Genomic DNA, 13,092 nt, shown 5'->3' with positions numbered 1-13,092 from the left:
TTACATGACCAGATCCTTGAGGCTCAGAAGGATGATGTGTGGACTCAGGAGCAACTGATGCTGCTCTCTGCAGGTAACCGTACCATACTGCCGCATCTCCAGGATCAAGACGGGGTATTGGTGCGTAGGGGGCAGGTTTACGTACCAGTGGGGGCCCTCAGGTTGGAGGTGATTAGAGCCCACCATGACGAACCCATGGCTGGGCACTTTGGCAGGTTCAAGACCGTACAGCTTATCACCAGGAGCTACTGGTGGCCAAAGATGCGGCAAGACATTCTGCGCTTTTGTGACAGCTGCGCCGTTTGTCAGCAGAGTAAGACGCCTGTTGGGCGCCCTAGAGGGTTGTTATCGTCTTTACCTGTTCCGGAGAGGCCATGGCAAATCATTTCCATGGATTTTATTTCAGATTTGCCTAAGTCTGGGGGTTATACTTGTATTTGGGTGGTGGTGGATTTATTTAGTAAACTGGCTCATTTTATTCCTTGTTCAACCATTCCGGCGGCCCCTACGTTGGCCTTACTATTTACAAAGCACATCTATCGTTTGCACGGAGCACCCGAGGTGATTATTTCAGATAGGGCTCCGCAATTTGTGTCACGCTTTTGGAAACACTTCCATGAGTGTTTGGGGACTAAGTTAAACGTGTCTTCAGCTTTCCATCCGCAAACGGATGGACAGTCGGAACGGGTTAATGGGCTCTTAGAGCAGTATCTGCGTTGTTTTTGTTTAGATCAACCCACGGCTTGGGTAAAGTGGTTACCGGTGGCGGAATTCGCTTACAACAATGCGGTGCACACGTCTAGTCAGCATACGCCATTTGAGCTAACTTATGGTTTTCACCCACGGGGAGGTGTGGCGCCGTCGACCAATGTGGTCTCTTCGGACCCTGTGTACCGCTCTTCGGAAATGGCTGCATTGCATGATGTTGCCCGTCGCTTACTGTTGGAAGCTAAGGCAACGCAGAAGACTCAGGCTGACCGCCACAGGCAGGCAGGGGAGGAGTTGGAAGAAGGGGATTTGGTGTGGTTATCTTCCAAACATATTAAACAGGCTGGGGGAAAGTTTGCGCCTCGGTATTTGGGTCCCTTTCCTATTGTTAAAAAGATTTCTTCTGTTGCGTTTCGTTTGCGTTTACCGTCTAGTTTAAAGGTCCATCCAGTCTTTCATCGTTCACTGTTGAAACTTGATACCTCTAGTCGTCGTGGTGCTATAGCGGAGGGTATCACTGCCACTTCTCCGCCATCGGGGGAGGAGGCCTTTGTGAGAGGGGATAGTGTTATGATTGAGCCTCATGGCTCTGTTACTGACAGACGTGGGCGTAAGACTCCTCGAGAGTCAGATACTCTCGAGGAGCGAGAGAGAAAAAGACTGCGAGACATATTTGCAGCACCATCTGACGAGGAGTCTTTCGAAGGGTTTACGGAGAGAATGGAGGAGGGGCTGGTTAGCTCAGAGGAGGATGAGATGGATTGGACTCGGGTAAGGGAGGAAGTGGGTGCCACTGGCCATGATGGGACAGAAGATGAATGGGGACCTTCAGGATTAGACCCATGGTTTAGCTGGAGGGATGGGACGGGATCCACAGCTGGAGATGCTGTTGGGCGTAGTCAGAGGTGTTCCAGCTCTGACGAGGAAAGTGATGAGGAAACGCCCGGGTTAAGGAGGACAGCTGACAGTGATGAAGATTTGTAACTGGCATAAAATGGGGCTTGGGAGCAATTGCAAATTGCGTTGGGCAAGGTAATCTGGGCAAACGCTTGGGATCCGTGTGTGTGTGGGACGCTTCCCTGAAGACTTGTGTGCTTTCCTGTGCTGTGACGTAAGTTGATTGGAATCCAGGGTCAGACGGCGGGAGGGATTGTGTGGGCATTTGTTTGTGCAAACCTGTGCTTACTCTTATTAGCTTGACCCTCCGTCGTCTTCTTGACGGACGCCATCTCCTGCTTTGAGAACTCGGACTGAACTGACCACGGCTTGTCTTCCCCCCTTCTTGGACTTGGAAAAACTACAAACGTCTGCTTCTGGCTTTGATCTACGGAACGGAACTGGTCTACTCAACTGCTACAGTCCTTGGCTGTTTTACTCGTGTTGGAGATCCTGTCTGCTGTGTGTGTGGGGGAGCGACGCAAGTTACTCTAAGCACAGTGTTGGCAGCAGAGAGGAATCTGCTGCCAATTAGTTGCATTCTTTGTATCTTTTGTTCCTTGGCTTTCGTTTCGTTTATACCCAGGCTGACGCAAGCAGTTTGTTTTTACCCGGATTAAACTCCGGTTTAATCCGGTTTATCTTTTGAACATTTACTTTCGCCCCTTTTTGCTCCTAAAGGCAAAAACTGCCTGGCCCTTGTGTTTTACGGGCATTTTTGAGTTCTGTAATCTAATAAACTCTGTTACTTTGAATCTTGTGGCGTTCTGTCCTTGACAGTAACTCCAGTATATGTATGTATGTATGTATGTATGTATATGTATGTGTAAATATATATGTATACACACTCATAATATATAGAGAGAGAGACCTTAAGAGTGTAGTTCATTCAGTGACTGATCTTAACTTAAAATGCTCATATCTCAAAGTGAATTTTCCCATTGAAATGCTATTAATCCATTCCGCACGCCCCCAAACAAATCCCACATTTTTGTTACTGTTTTTAAATAAGAAAATGTACTTTATAAATAACAAATAATGTATAAATGCACATTGCCGTGGAACAATAAAAAAGAAAGATCAACTTTAAAATGGTAGAAGCACAAAGTCATGGCAAGGAAGCACAAAGTGAAGAGGCAGAAGCATTATTTTCTTCATACTGTACTAATTTCTATGTTGGATGTTTATAACTCAGGGACTGCCTGTATGAACCTCAAGCCCCTTCCCTTCTTTTGGGTGGCAAGAAAAAATGTGAGGCAAGTCCCTAAAAATTAAAATGATGAGATGAAATAAAGTGAAACCTAGTGTGCGGTTCACAGCAATATCCTACATTGCAAGTAGAAGCCCAGATGCGACTCCATATGTTTTTAAAATAGTGTACGAAACACCCCAGAACTGACTTAAAGATCAAGAAATCATAATGAAACATAACACATGTATGTGCAAGTATGCACACACAAACTATGAATTTCCATTCACCGCTCTCTGATATAGCCCTGTTTTCAGGGTTGGAAGAAAGAAAAACCTAAAATACATACCGGTAGCACTGTTAGCTCTTCCTTGGAGACTGAAGTTTTCAGATAAACATGATTGCACCATGATCTATTGGTGTTTATTAGTGCTGAAGTGCTGTTCTCTTTGAAAATGGGAACCCACTTCTTCCTTTCACATAGTCCCTGTAATAGCACTCTATTAATTAGATCAGAAAATCGCACAGCCAAAATTAAATTGCAGCCAAACAAAACAAAGGAGCCAACTAATGGCAATGCAGCCAGAGGTCCTCTCCATCCAGATGTTTAATGGCTACAGTGGGTTAAATTCTTGTGCCAGGAGGACTGCTGATCTGAAGGTTGGGTTGCTGACCTGAAGGTTGTTGGTTTGAATCTGGGGAGAGCACAGATGAGCTCCCTCGGTCAGCTCCAGCTTCCCATGTGGGGACATGAGAGAAACTTCCCTCAAGGATGATAAAACATCAAACATCCGGGCATCCCCTGGGCAACGTCCTTGCAGACGGCCAATTCTCTCACACCAGAAGCAACTTGCAGTTTCTCAAATTGCTCCTGACACGAAAAAAATAGGTACAGTTTGGGAACAGAAATTTTATGCCACAATATCCCCACACCACCATCTGTCATCCTGGATTCACTAAATAATTTGATGGCAGTACTAGTTATTTATTGCACAATGCTGAAATGACAGAGTGTTTGGCACCGAATCATGGGTTTCTCCTATGAATTAAAAGGTATGGTCAAGTAACAGAAACCTCAAATGTGTCACTAGTATGCAACAACATTGTCTGATAAGCACCACAATTATTTTGCTGTTAAACAGCTGCAAATGCTCACCCAACCCTCACGCAATAATGGCAATGGTGTTTATGCTCAGCATACAGTTTGTACATTACATAATCAATATACTTTTCATCTTAAGGAGCCTGCAGAATTTCTGAAACAACTTTACTGGTTATAATTTGTTACCTTTCTTATTTCTTCTATCTAACTCAGTCACAAATCAAGGAAACCAATTTGAGTTTAGTTAAAAAACAGAAAACACCTGAAGAAATATTATACCATATCATACCGAATGCCTGAACCCTGCCACATGCACAATGGAGGACCTTCTCGCAGCGACACCAGAGCCATTCCAAGTCAAAGAACATTTAGATGCCAAATTTTTAACTTTGTGTTTCTAAATACATTACAACTGTACCCTCAGTTTCACTTCTGATATGATAAATAAAAATAAATATACCGATTGCCTTCCAAAAGATAATAATACTCACAGTCATGGTTAAGAAAAATTGATTTTGTACCTGGCAAAGACCTGAGATGGATTCTGGCCCCACGGCAGAGAAGGCACTGCCTTTTGTAGCAGTTGGCCCAGAACCCCATGGAAGCATGAACACATGGAACAGCATGTCCCCAGAGGATGGAAAACACATCACTGAATGATGTCGTTACTCTGTGTTGAAAATAAATATATAAATCATCTTGTAAACACGTAGCATTGTCAGCATTCTGCTTCCTTCCTCCCTTCAAACTATTGGAAGGAAAACTGATGTGATTTAACCAACATGATTTAACCAATTTAAAGAATTGTGAAATAAAGCAAACTAAGTAAAATATAGGTTACTAACTCCCTTATTTGTTCCACATGCACAGTAATTAGTGATAAGCTGATGCTGATTTTATGTCTAATTTCCCAAGTCCCTTAATGCAGTATTTTGGTTGGATGAATTCCAGAAGCAGCAGTCCTTTTATCTGGAGTGGGATGAATGCAAGCGTGAGTGAGAGAAAGAGGCTGTAGCTGGCAGGAGGGAAGACAAAAGAGGGAAGGAGGAAGGGTAGAAAGAGAGTGACTGGCTAGAAAGCGACTGGCTGTGAGAGAAGAAGGGGAAAAAGGAGGAGGTATATGGATTCAGTAAGGGCACAAAGGAGAGCAATGCTCAGAGAGGAAAACAGAGAAGTACAATATTGACTCCATACATATCAGGTCCCTTCCACACAGCTGAATAAAATCCCACATTTTCTGCTTTGAACTGGAATATATGTCAGTGTGGACTCAAATAACCCAGTTCAAAGCATATATTGTGGGATTTTGCGCCTTGATATTCTGGGTTATATGACTGTGTGGAAGGGCCCTCAGTCTCCTTCTTTCCCACTCTCCCCTGCTACTCCATCTTTACATCCTCCAGCATTTTGGGACTACGTATGTTCAAGCAAGATCAGACTGTGGTCACGAAGGCAAAAAAAAAATAAATATTAATATGGGAGGACACACAAGCTAGGGGTTATTTCAGACAGGCACTATATCCCAGGATCTGATCCCAGATTTTCTGTTTATCCCAGATTATCTGGCAGTGCAGACTCATATAATTCACTTTAAAACAGAAAACCTGGGAGCAGATCCTGGGATATAGGGCCTGTCTGAAGGGCCCTAGGAGAACTTGCAGCAGTTTCCTTTTGCCTGGCTTACTGGGAAGAGAAAGACTCTGTCTCCCTCCCCTTCTCTTTTGGCTTAATGGAGTGCAAACTACTTTAGTATTTTAAACTCAGTTTGCAGCACTTAAGGTAAGCTGAACATGAAAGAGGAAAGTGGGAGGAAGAGCGTGAAACTGGGACTTTTTAAAGGCAGCTGGAAAATAGGATGACAGAGAAGTAATTGGGATTGTCCCTACCATATTGGAACAATTAGAGGTATGTTTCCTCTTAATATAGGGATGATGTTTGACACCACTTGAAATGCAATAGCTCAATGCTATGAAATCATGGGAGCTGTAGTTTTACGAAGTCTTTAGCCTTCTCTGCTAAAGAGTACTGGTGCCTCACCAAAGTACACTCTCAGGATTCTGTAGTGTTGAGCCACGACAATTAAAGTGGTGTCTGATTGCATTCATTCTACAGGGTAAATGAACCACAAGAAACAATTGCTAATTCTGACTTCTAGTACAGCCACTTGTACTAGAAGAATAAGCTGGCATTTGACAAAGGCACCTGTACCTGCATGAAAGGTTAGGGTGCCTGGGGCCCCTTCCACACAGCTGAATAAAATCCCACATTTTCTGCTTTGAATTGGAATATATGCCAGTGTGGACTCAGATAACTCAATTCAAAGCAAATACTATGGGATTTTCTGCCTTGATATTCTGGATTATATGGCTGTGTGGAAGGGCCCTGGGAGACACACAAAAAAGTGGACATGAAGAGAACACAGATCTTCTGCTGCCTAAGCAAAAAGACCCCCAAGGGTCAAAACTGAATTTAGAAGGAAGTTTGAAAACTATTTTTGATCTTAAAATGACTCAAAATGCCTTCTAGCAGGCCAGGAAGTCCCAAAAGATGCCTCTGGATCTCATACATGGCATAGTAAAGTAGCAAAGCTGTTATAGGAGGGGCAAGTGAATGAGAATCAATGAGATATGAAAAAAATAAGATTATGAGCAGAGAAAGGATACAAGTATGAAAGGAGAAGAGGAGAGGTTATAACAGCAGATGAATAGAATACAGTAGAGTCTCACTTATCCAACACTCGCTTATCCAATGTTCTGGATTATCCAACGCATTTTTGTAGTCAATGTTTTCAATACATCGTGGTATTTTGGTGCTAAACTCATAAATACAGTAATTACTACATAGCATTACTGCGTATTGAACTACTTTTTCTGTCAAATTCGTTGTATAACATGATGTTTTGGTGCTTAATTTGTAAAATCATTACCTAATTTGATGTTTAATAGGCCTTTCCTTAATCTCTCCTTATTATCCAACATATTCGCTTATCCAATATTCTGCCGGCCCGTTTACGTTGGATAAGAGAGACTCTACTGTACTTGTAATGGGCGAGGAAGAATAATAAGACTTCTCATCCTGGTCACTGGATCAACGAATTTTGTTTTTTAAAAAAGGAGCCCATGTTTTTATACCTCAGGTGGAAATGGGGAAAGGCTTCAAGGAAAATACTGTGGCAAATCCTTTCTTGTTTTCAAATAACCTGCATATTTATAAATATATTGATAACAGTAAATTGTGTGTGCCAAACTCCACCTCCATCTTCCATCATTTTATGACTGGTGACCTCACTCATTTTTCATCTTTCTGAAGTGCTTCCTGCGGCTGAGAATGCTTGTTTAAGAGAGGTCATTAACAGTCCTTAGGAAATGTTCTCTCCAACTTCTGCTCAATTATACTGGCTCAGAGGGACATTATAATCCACATAAAATCTTGTGCCAGTATTTATTTATTGTGTCAGAAGCGAACCGAGGGTACAGTTGTAATTATTTAGAAACATAAACAAAGTTAAAAACTTGGCATTGTACTAAATTTCCTTTGACCAGAAGCTGGCTACTTGGGGTGCCTCTGGTCTTCCTATAAGAAGGTCCTCCATTGTGCACGTAGCAAGGCAGAATGCATTGTAATAGGTGGTCTGTGGTTTGCTCTTCTTCGCACTTACATGTCGTGGACTCCACTTTGTGGCCCCATTTCTTAAGGTTGACTTTGCATCTCATGGTGGCAGAGCACAGTCTGTTCAGTGCCTTCCAAGTCAGCAAGTCTTCTGGGTGCCCAGGAGGGAGTCTCTCATTTGGTCTCAGCCATGGCTTGAGGTTCCGGGTTTTAGCCTGCCACTTTTGGATTCTCACTTGCTGAGGTGTTCCTGCAAGTATCTTTGTTCAGCCCAGCATCATGATGCCCTGAGTAGCCAACTAGATGTGGCAATAGTGATCTCATGAGATTGTTTCCTATTCAGAACTTGGATGTGGAAAGAGAATGCATTTCTGTTAAGAATTTATGTGGAGACCTGAAATGAACAGTCATTGGAAGGAGACCAAGGGTATATCTGCACTACACAGTTACTGTGGGTTCAAACCACTTTGTCACTTCAACCACAGCTTTAACTGTTATGGCTGCCTCCCAGGGAATATCCTGAGATATGTCATTTGTGGTTGTAAACCTCTGCTAGACAGATTGAATGTACTTCTCCTGAGAATTTTAAGTACTGCATCAAACTACAAATCCCAAATTTCTGCAAAATGTAGCCATAACAGTTAAAGTGATATGCAACTAGTTAAACTGGTATGATGCAGATACATGTGGATTGGAAATTTGGAATTATTCCTACAGCCTTTGATGTTAGTTTAATATCAAATGCTGAGAATTTCATAAATGAAAGCATTGTCAGCTGTCATTCTGGGGATGGGATTCAGTGCCTTAAATATGTTGATATATTTTGCAAGTGTTCTTGTATAATGGAAATTATATATTCATAGTACACGATGTTCTCCATATAGCAGAAATTAGCAATGTATTATCATGAATGTGTAGGTATATGGCGTGCTCCAAAACTCAGCTAAAGTTAACTCAGTTCAGTTAGTATTGCCACTTTCTGGTACTACTGAACATTTACATTGATTTATATTTCAGAAAATGTCTGGATTGCAACTGAGGAATAATCATATGCCCTCACTAAATGATGAGGCATTTCATCTTCATTTCTATCATTTACCACCTTTGATTTGCAAACATCCATAACAAGACAGAAAGATTTCTTAACAGTATTGCTTAATTTCAAAAGAAACAACATTAGTAAGTGATAAACTCTCATCTTCATTTGTATCACTATATTTTACCAATGTATAAATGTCAATAATTGTTCCTGAAATTTATTGATGCATTGCAAAAAAAAAAAAACCCCACAAAGAGCTAGTCATAAATAACTCAGCTATTCATTCATTCATATCCCACTTTCCTCTTCTTACAGGACACAATGTGGCAACGTTACAAACAATAAAAAATGGCACAGCTTAAAAAATCTGTTCACATTTAAAAAACAATTAAACAATAGCTTGGTTAATAAAAGAAAGTTAAAACAATTTAAACACAAGCCCATTAAAATTTTTGCTGGTACACGGAGGAAAGTACAGTACTCCACTTTGACAGTAAAAATGAAATGCACAGATATAGGATGGGTGACACCTGGCTTGAAAACAGTCCATGTGAAAGGGATCTAGGAGTCTTAGTGGACAACAAGCTGAACACGAGCCAACAGTGTGATGCTGCAACTAAAAAGGCCAATGCAATTCTAAGCTGTATCAACAGGAGTATAGTGTCGAGATTGAAGGAAATCATAGTCCCACTCTATTCTGATTTGAACATACCTCACGTGGAATACTACGTCCAGTTCCAGGCACTGCAATTCAAGAAGGATATTGACAAGCTGGAACATGACCAGAGGAGGGTGATCAAAATGATCAAAGGTTTGGATGCCAAGCCCTATAAGGAACGGCTGAGAGAGCTGGGTAAGTTTAGCTGGAGAAAAGAAGGCTGAGCGGGGACATAGCTATTTTAAAATATTTGAAAGAATGTCACATTCAGTTGTCTGCTGCCCTGGAGACTCACAACCTTATCACATTGAGATGGGAAAGCACAGCTGACCGTCCTTTTAGCGTAGAGAATCGCCCCTCTAGATCGTGAGCCGTCCCATTTTGAGTGCTGCCTCCCCATCACACTCACAAGTAGAAACCCAAGAGCTGGAAATACATTCCTCTTACATTAATCGCACAGTCTATATTATTTTTTTAATCAGGGAAAACTACAATAGCCAAATGAAAAGAGACTCCTTGCCCCGCCCAAAGCTCCTTATATTAAAGGAGACTGACACCACTTTAAAACCTCTTCTTTCCATGAGATAAAATTGCCCTGCTCCAAACCCTTTGTGATAAAGAATACAATGCACCAGTTTAAAACCTTTTAGCGGGATAAAATTGCCCTGCCCCAAACCCCATATGATGAGACTGATAGAGGTGGGCAATGAAACAGGACGGGAAACTTTGATAGTTCCCATCCCACCTGCTTTTCAGCTGGAATCATGGGAGTAAAGTGTGATAGAAGGTAAGAGTTCTGAACACGATTGCTGGCCCATGTTCAGAGTCCCCATGTTCAGGACATTTCTGCCTCTTTTCAACCCCGGAAGTAGTTTAATGTCAGGAGTCATTCCTGGGAGAAACAGCGGTCTATAAATAAAGTATTATTATTATTATTATTATTATTATTATTATTATTATTATTAATGTGGTAAGCTCTGTGCCTCTTTATGCTTGAAAAGAAGCTGAAATGTCCTACGACTGGGAAATTTCTAAGTGTGATGAGGCCCCTGAATACAATTGCTGGAGTTCCCTCCTTTCAGGACACTTCTGCCTCTTTTTAACCACGGAGGGCTATGCATGACAACTGCAAGTAGTTCAATATCGTAGTTTAGCTCTGTGCCTCTCCATGCTTGAAAAGAGGATGAAGTGTCCTATGACAGGGACATTTTTCAATGTGATGAGGTCCTTGGACACAGAGCAATAGATTCAAATTGTGGGGCGGGGGGGGGGGGGAATTCAACCTAAACATTTGAAATAACTTCCTGATGGTAAGAGCTGTTTGGTAGTGGAATATGCTGCCCTAGGAAGAATGGTCAAGCCTCCTCTCTGGAGGTTTGTAAGCAAAAATTGAATGTGCTTTGACTGTGTGTTCCTACATGGCAGGAGGTCAGACTGGATGTCCCTTGTGGTCTCTTCCATATCTGTGATTCTATAATTAAACCATAAATTGTAAGCCAAAGGCCTGCTTGAATTTAAAGATCTTTGCTGACTGGCAGGAGGACAGGAGAGAAGGTCAACTGAACTGTGGAGCAGCCACCAAGCAACATTTCTGTGATGGTGGTAAGATAGGAAAGACCCAGAATTAAGACTGAAATGTTCACATTTCAAGTACTTTCTTTCACTTATAGTATTTAATGTACTACATATACCCAGGTAGAAGTTTTAGTAAAAAGTGATAACTCCAAAACTAGCTCAACTTACCCAGAGATCACTTACCAAAAAAGGAACCATCTCCTTCTCTGAGTAGAGTGGTGGAAGGCAAGAGGAACCTTAAAAGAAGCATTAACTTCTCTCTCTCCGCAGTGGCACCACTTCTGACCTTTTCAAATGCTTGGCAGGAAATGGCAGCAGTGGTGAGTTTGTGGTCCTTCCCCTCAAAGGAGCATCAAGAGAGTAGAGGGAGTGCTTCTTTTAGGTTCTCCTGGAATGGACTAAATAATTGCATTTTGGCACTGTCCTCAGAGAAAGGAATGGTTCCTATATTGATAGAATAATTTTATTTTGAAGAAATCACCCCCTTTTCTGAGAAGAGAGGTGGAAGACTTGTTTGAATCCTTCGCTAGGAAAATAGTAGTGATGATACTGTAGCAAGGCCAGGTAGTACTTTCCCCTCTCCAGAGAATGATCCTCAATTTATCCACAGGTCATATCAAAATCCATCATTTTGGCCCCACAACATGTTCTTAACCTACACATGAGGCTGACTTATACATGAATGTATATGCAACAGGTTCATTTTAACAATAGTTAAGCAATTATTTCTTGGAGGCTGTTGTACACTAAGAAATGGTACTATGACAGGGTTTTTCCACAATAAGTTGCAAATACTAAGCAGGTTTTCACATTTTCCACACTATTCAGAAGATTAGAAGGTTTCTGTTCACAAATGATGGGAAAAAGCATTAGTAACTAAAAGCATCTACTATTCTTACCATTTTAATTTAAAAGCTAAAGCAATCTTTTATAATTCTATGTCAGTTGAAAGAAACCAGGAAACAAAATTCAGACTTATCAGCAGACTCTTTTAAATTTTAATGACTCCAGAAAAGTAGGAATAGCAGCATGTGGGAGGAATTAATTGTTCTCCCCAACTCAGATACGCATTTCCAAAAAGGAAATGGGTAGTTGTTGTAATATGCTGACACGGGGCAAACAACTTTTGACAACTAAATTAGGGTCCTAGGAAATAAACTCCATCAATTATGCTTTATGATATGAAAGGACTCTAAGTGGCTGACTTTGTGGCTTAGAAACTCACATTTAAAATGTCTTGAGTTTGTAAATGTGGACAAAGCATATTTGGCTCTGTTTTTATCTACAGATCAGTTTGACGACCATCACCTTCAGGAGTCAATGCCTTTATAACGTCAGCTGATCAACAAAAGAATCATGCATACTTGGAGTGACACTGGCATTATAATTGTTCATTTGCCAACAGCACATGAAAAGAGCAAGTGTAGATGGCAAGCTCCAGGTAAGTATTAGGCTTGATCGATCCACGAAAAATTTGATTCTAAACTCGTTGCAAAAGTAGAGGGGGGCAGCGTTTCGTTTTTGAAGGTATGTCCGAATTTTGTCCCCCAAAAATTTCGAAATTAACGAAAATTCGTTATTTTCTAAATTAATTCGTTAATGGCGGACGCGCATGCGCAATTCCCAAAAATAGCACAGAGGGAGAGGACTTTACAGGACTCTCCCACCCTCATTTTTTTAGTGATCTTCTTCAAACTTGGTACAGTGGTAGAACACATTTAACACTGATAGCTCACCAAAATTTGGAACGTTTCCCTTATCCTCTGATTTTTGGCGAATTTTCATAGCTTTTATAATAAATCATTTTTTAATAATTGCAGAAATCTGTTCCTGGTTTGAAAGTCTTATTTCCTGTTAAATTGGGTTGTCTTTACTGTGAAAGTCATTGTTCTACTTCAGAAACTTTGTTTTTGTGGCTGAAACGTTGTTAAATTGGTGTGTGTGTGATATATACTGTGTATATATATATATATATATATAGTCCCTGCATATGTGTGTGTGTGTTTGTGTGTGTGTGTGTATAGGTAAAGGTAAAGGTATCCCTTGACGTTAAGTTCAGTCATGTCTGACTCTGGGGGTTGGTGCTCATCTCCATTTCTAAGCCCAAGAGCCAGTGTTGTCCATAGACACCTCCAAGGTCATGTGGCCGGCATGACTACATGGAGTGCCATTACCTTCCCGCCAGAGCGGTACCTATTGATCTACTCACATTGGCATGTTTTCAAGCTGCTAGGTTGGCAGAAGCTGGAGCTAACAGCGGGCACTCACTCTGCTCC

General features: G+C 41.4%; 1 protein-coding gene across 1 annotated transcript in view; it reads left to right on the top strand.

The window, feature by feature from the left end:
* The window catches only part of LOC134295905 (uncharacterized), a 55,268-nt gene that overhangs the window by 13,276 nt on the left and 28,900 nt on the right, over window positions 1–13,092 (top strand). The window contains exons 3-4 of the mRNA XM_062969405.1: window positions 9,319–9,436; window positions 12,105–12,257. Of these exons, the coding sequence (XP_062825475.1) occupies window positions 9,319–9,436; window positions 12,105–12,148 (162 nt within the window). The 3' untranslated portion in view covers window positions 12,149–12,257. The remainder of the gene's footprint in view (window positions 1–9,318; window positions 9,437–12,104; window positions 12,258–13,092) is intronic.

Source organism: Anolis carolinensis, chromosome 2, assembly GCF_035594765.1.
Source record: "Anolis carolinensis isolate JA03-04 chromosome 2, rAnoCar3.1.pri, whole genome shotgun sequence".
In the NCBI taxonomy this organism is placed as follows: domain Eukaryota; kingdom Metazoa; phylum Chordata; class Lepidosauria; order Squamata; family Dactyloidae; genus Anolis; species Anolis carolinensis.
The sequence above is the reverse complement of the archived record's forward strand: the minus strand, read 5'-3'. Positions and strand labels throughout refer to the sequence as shown.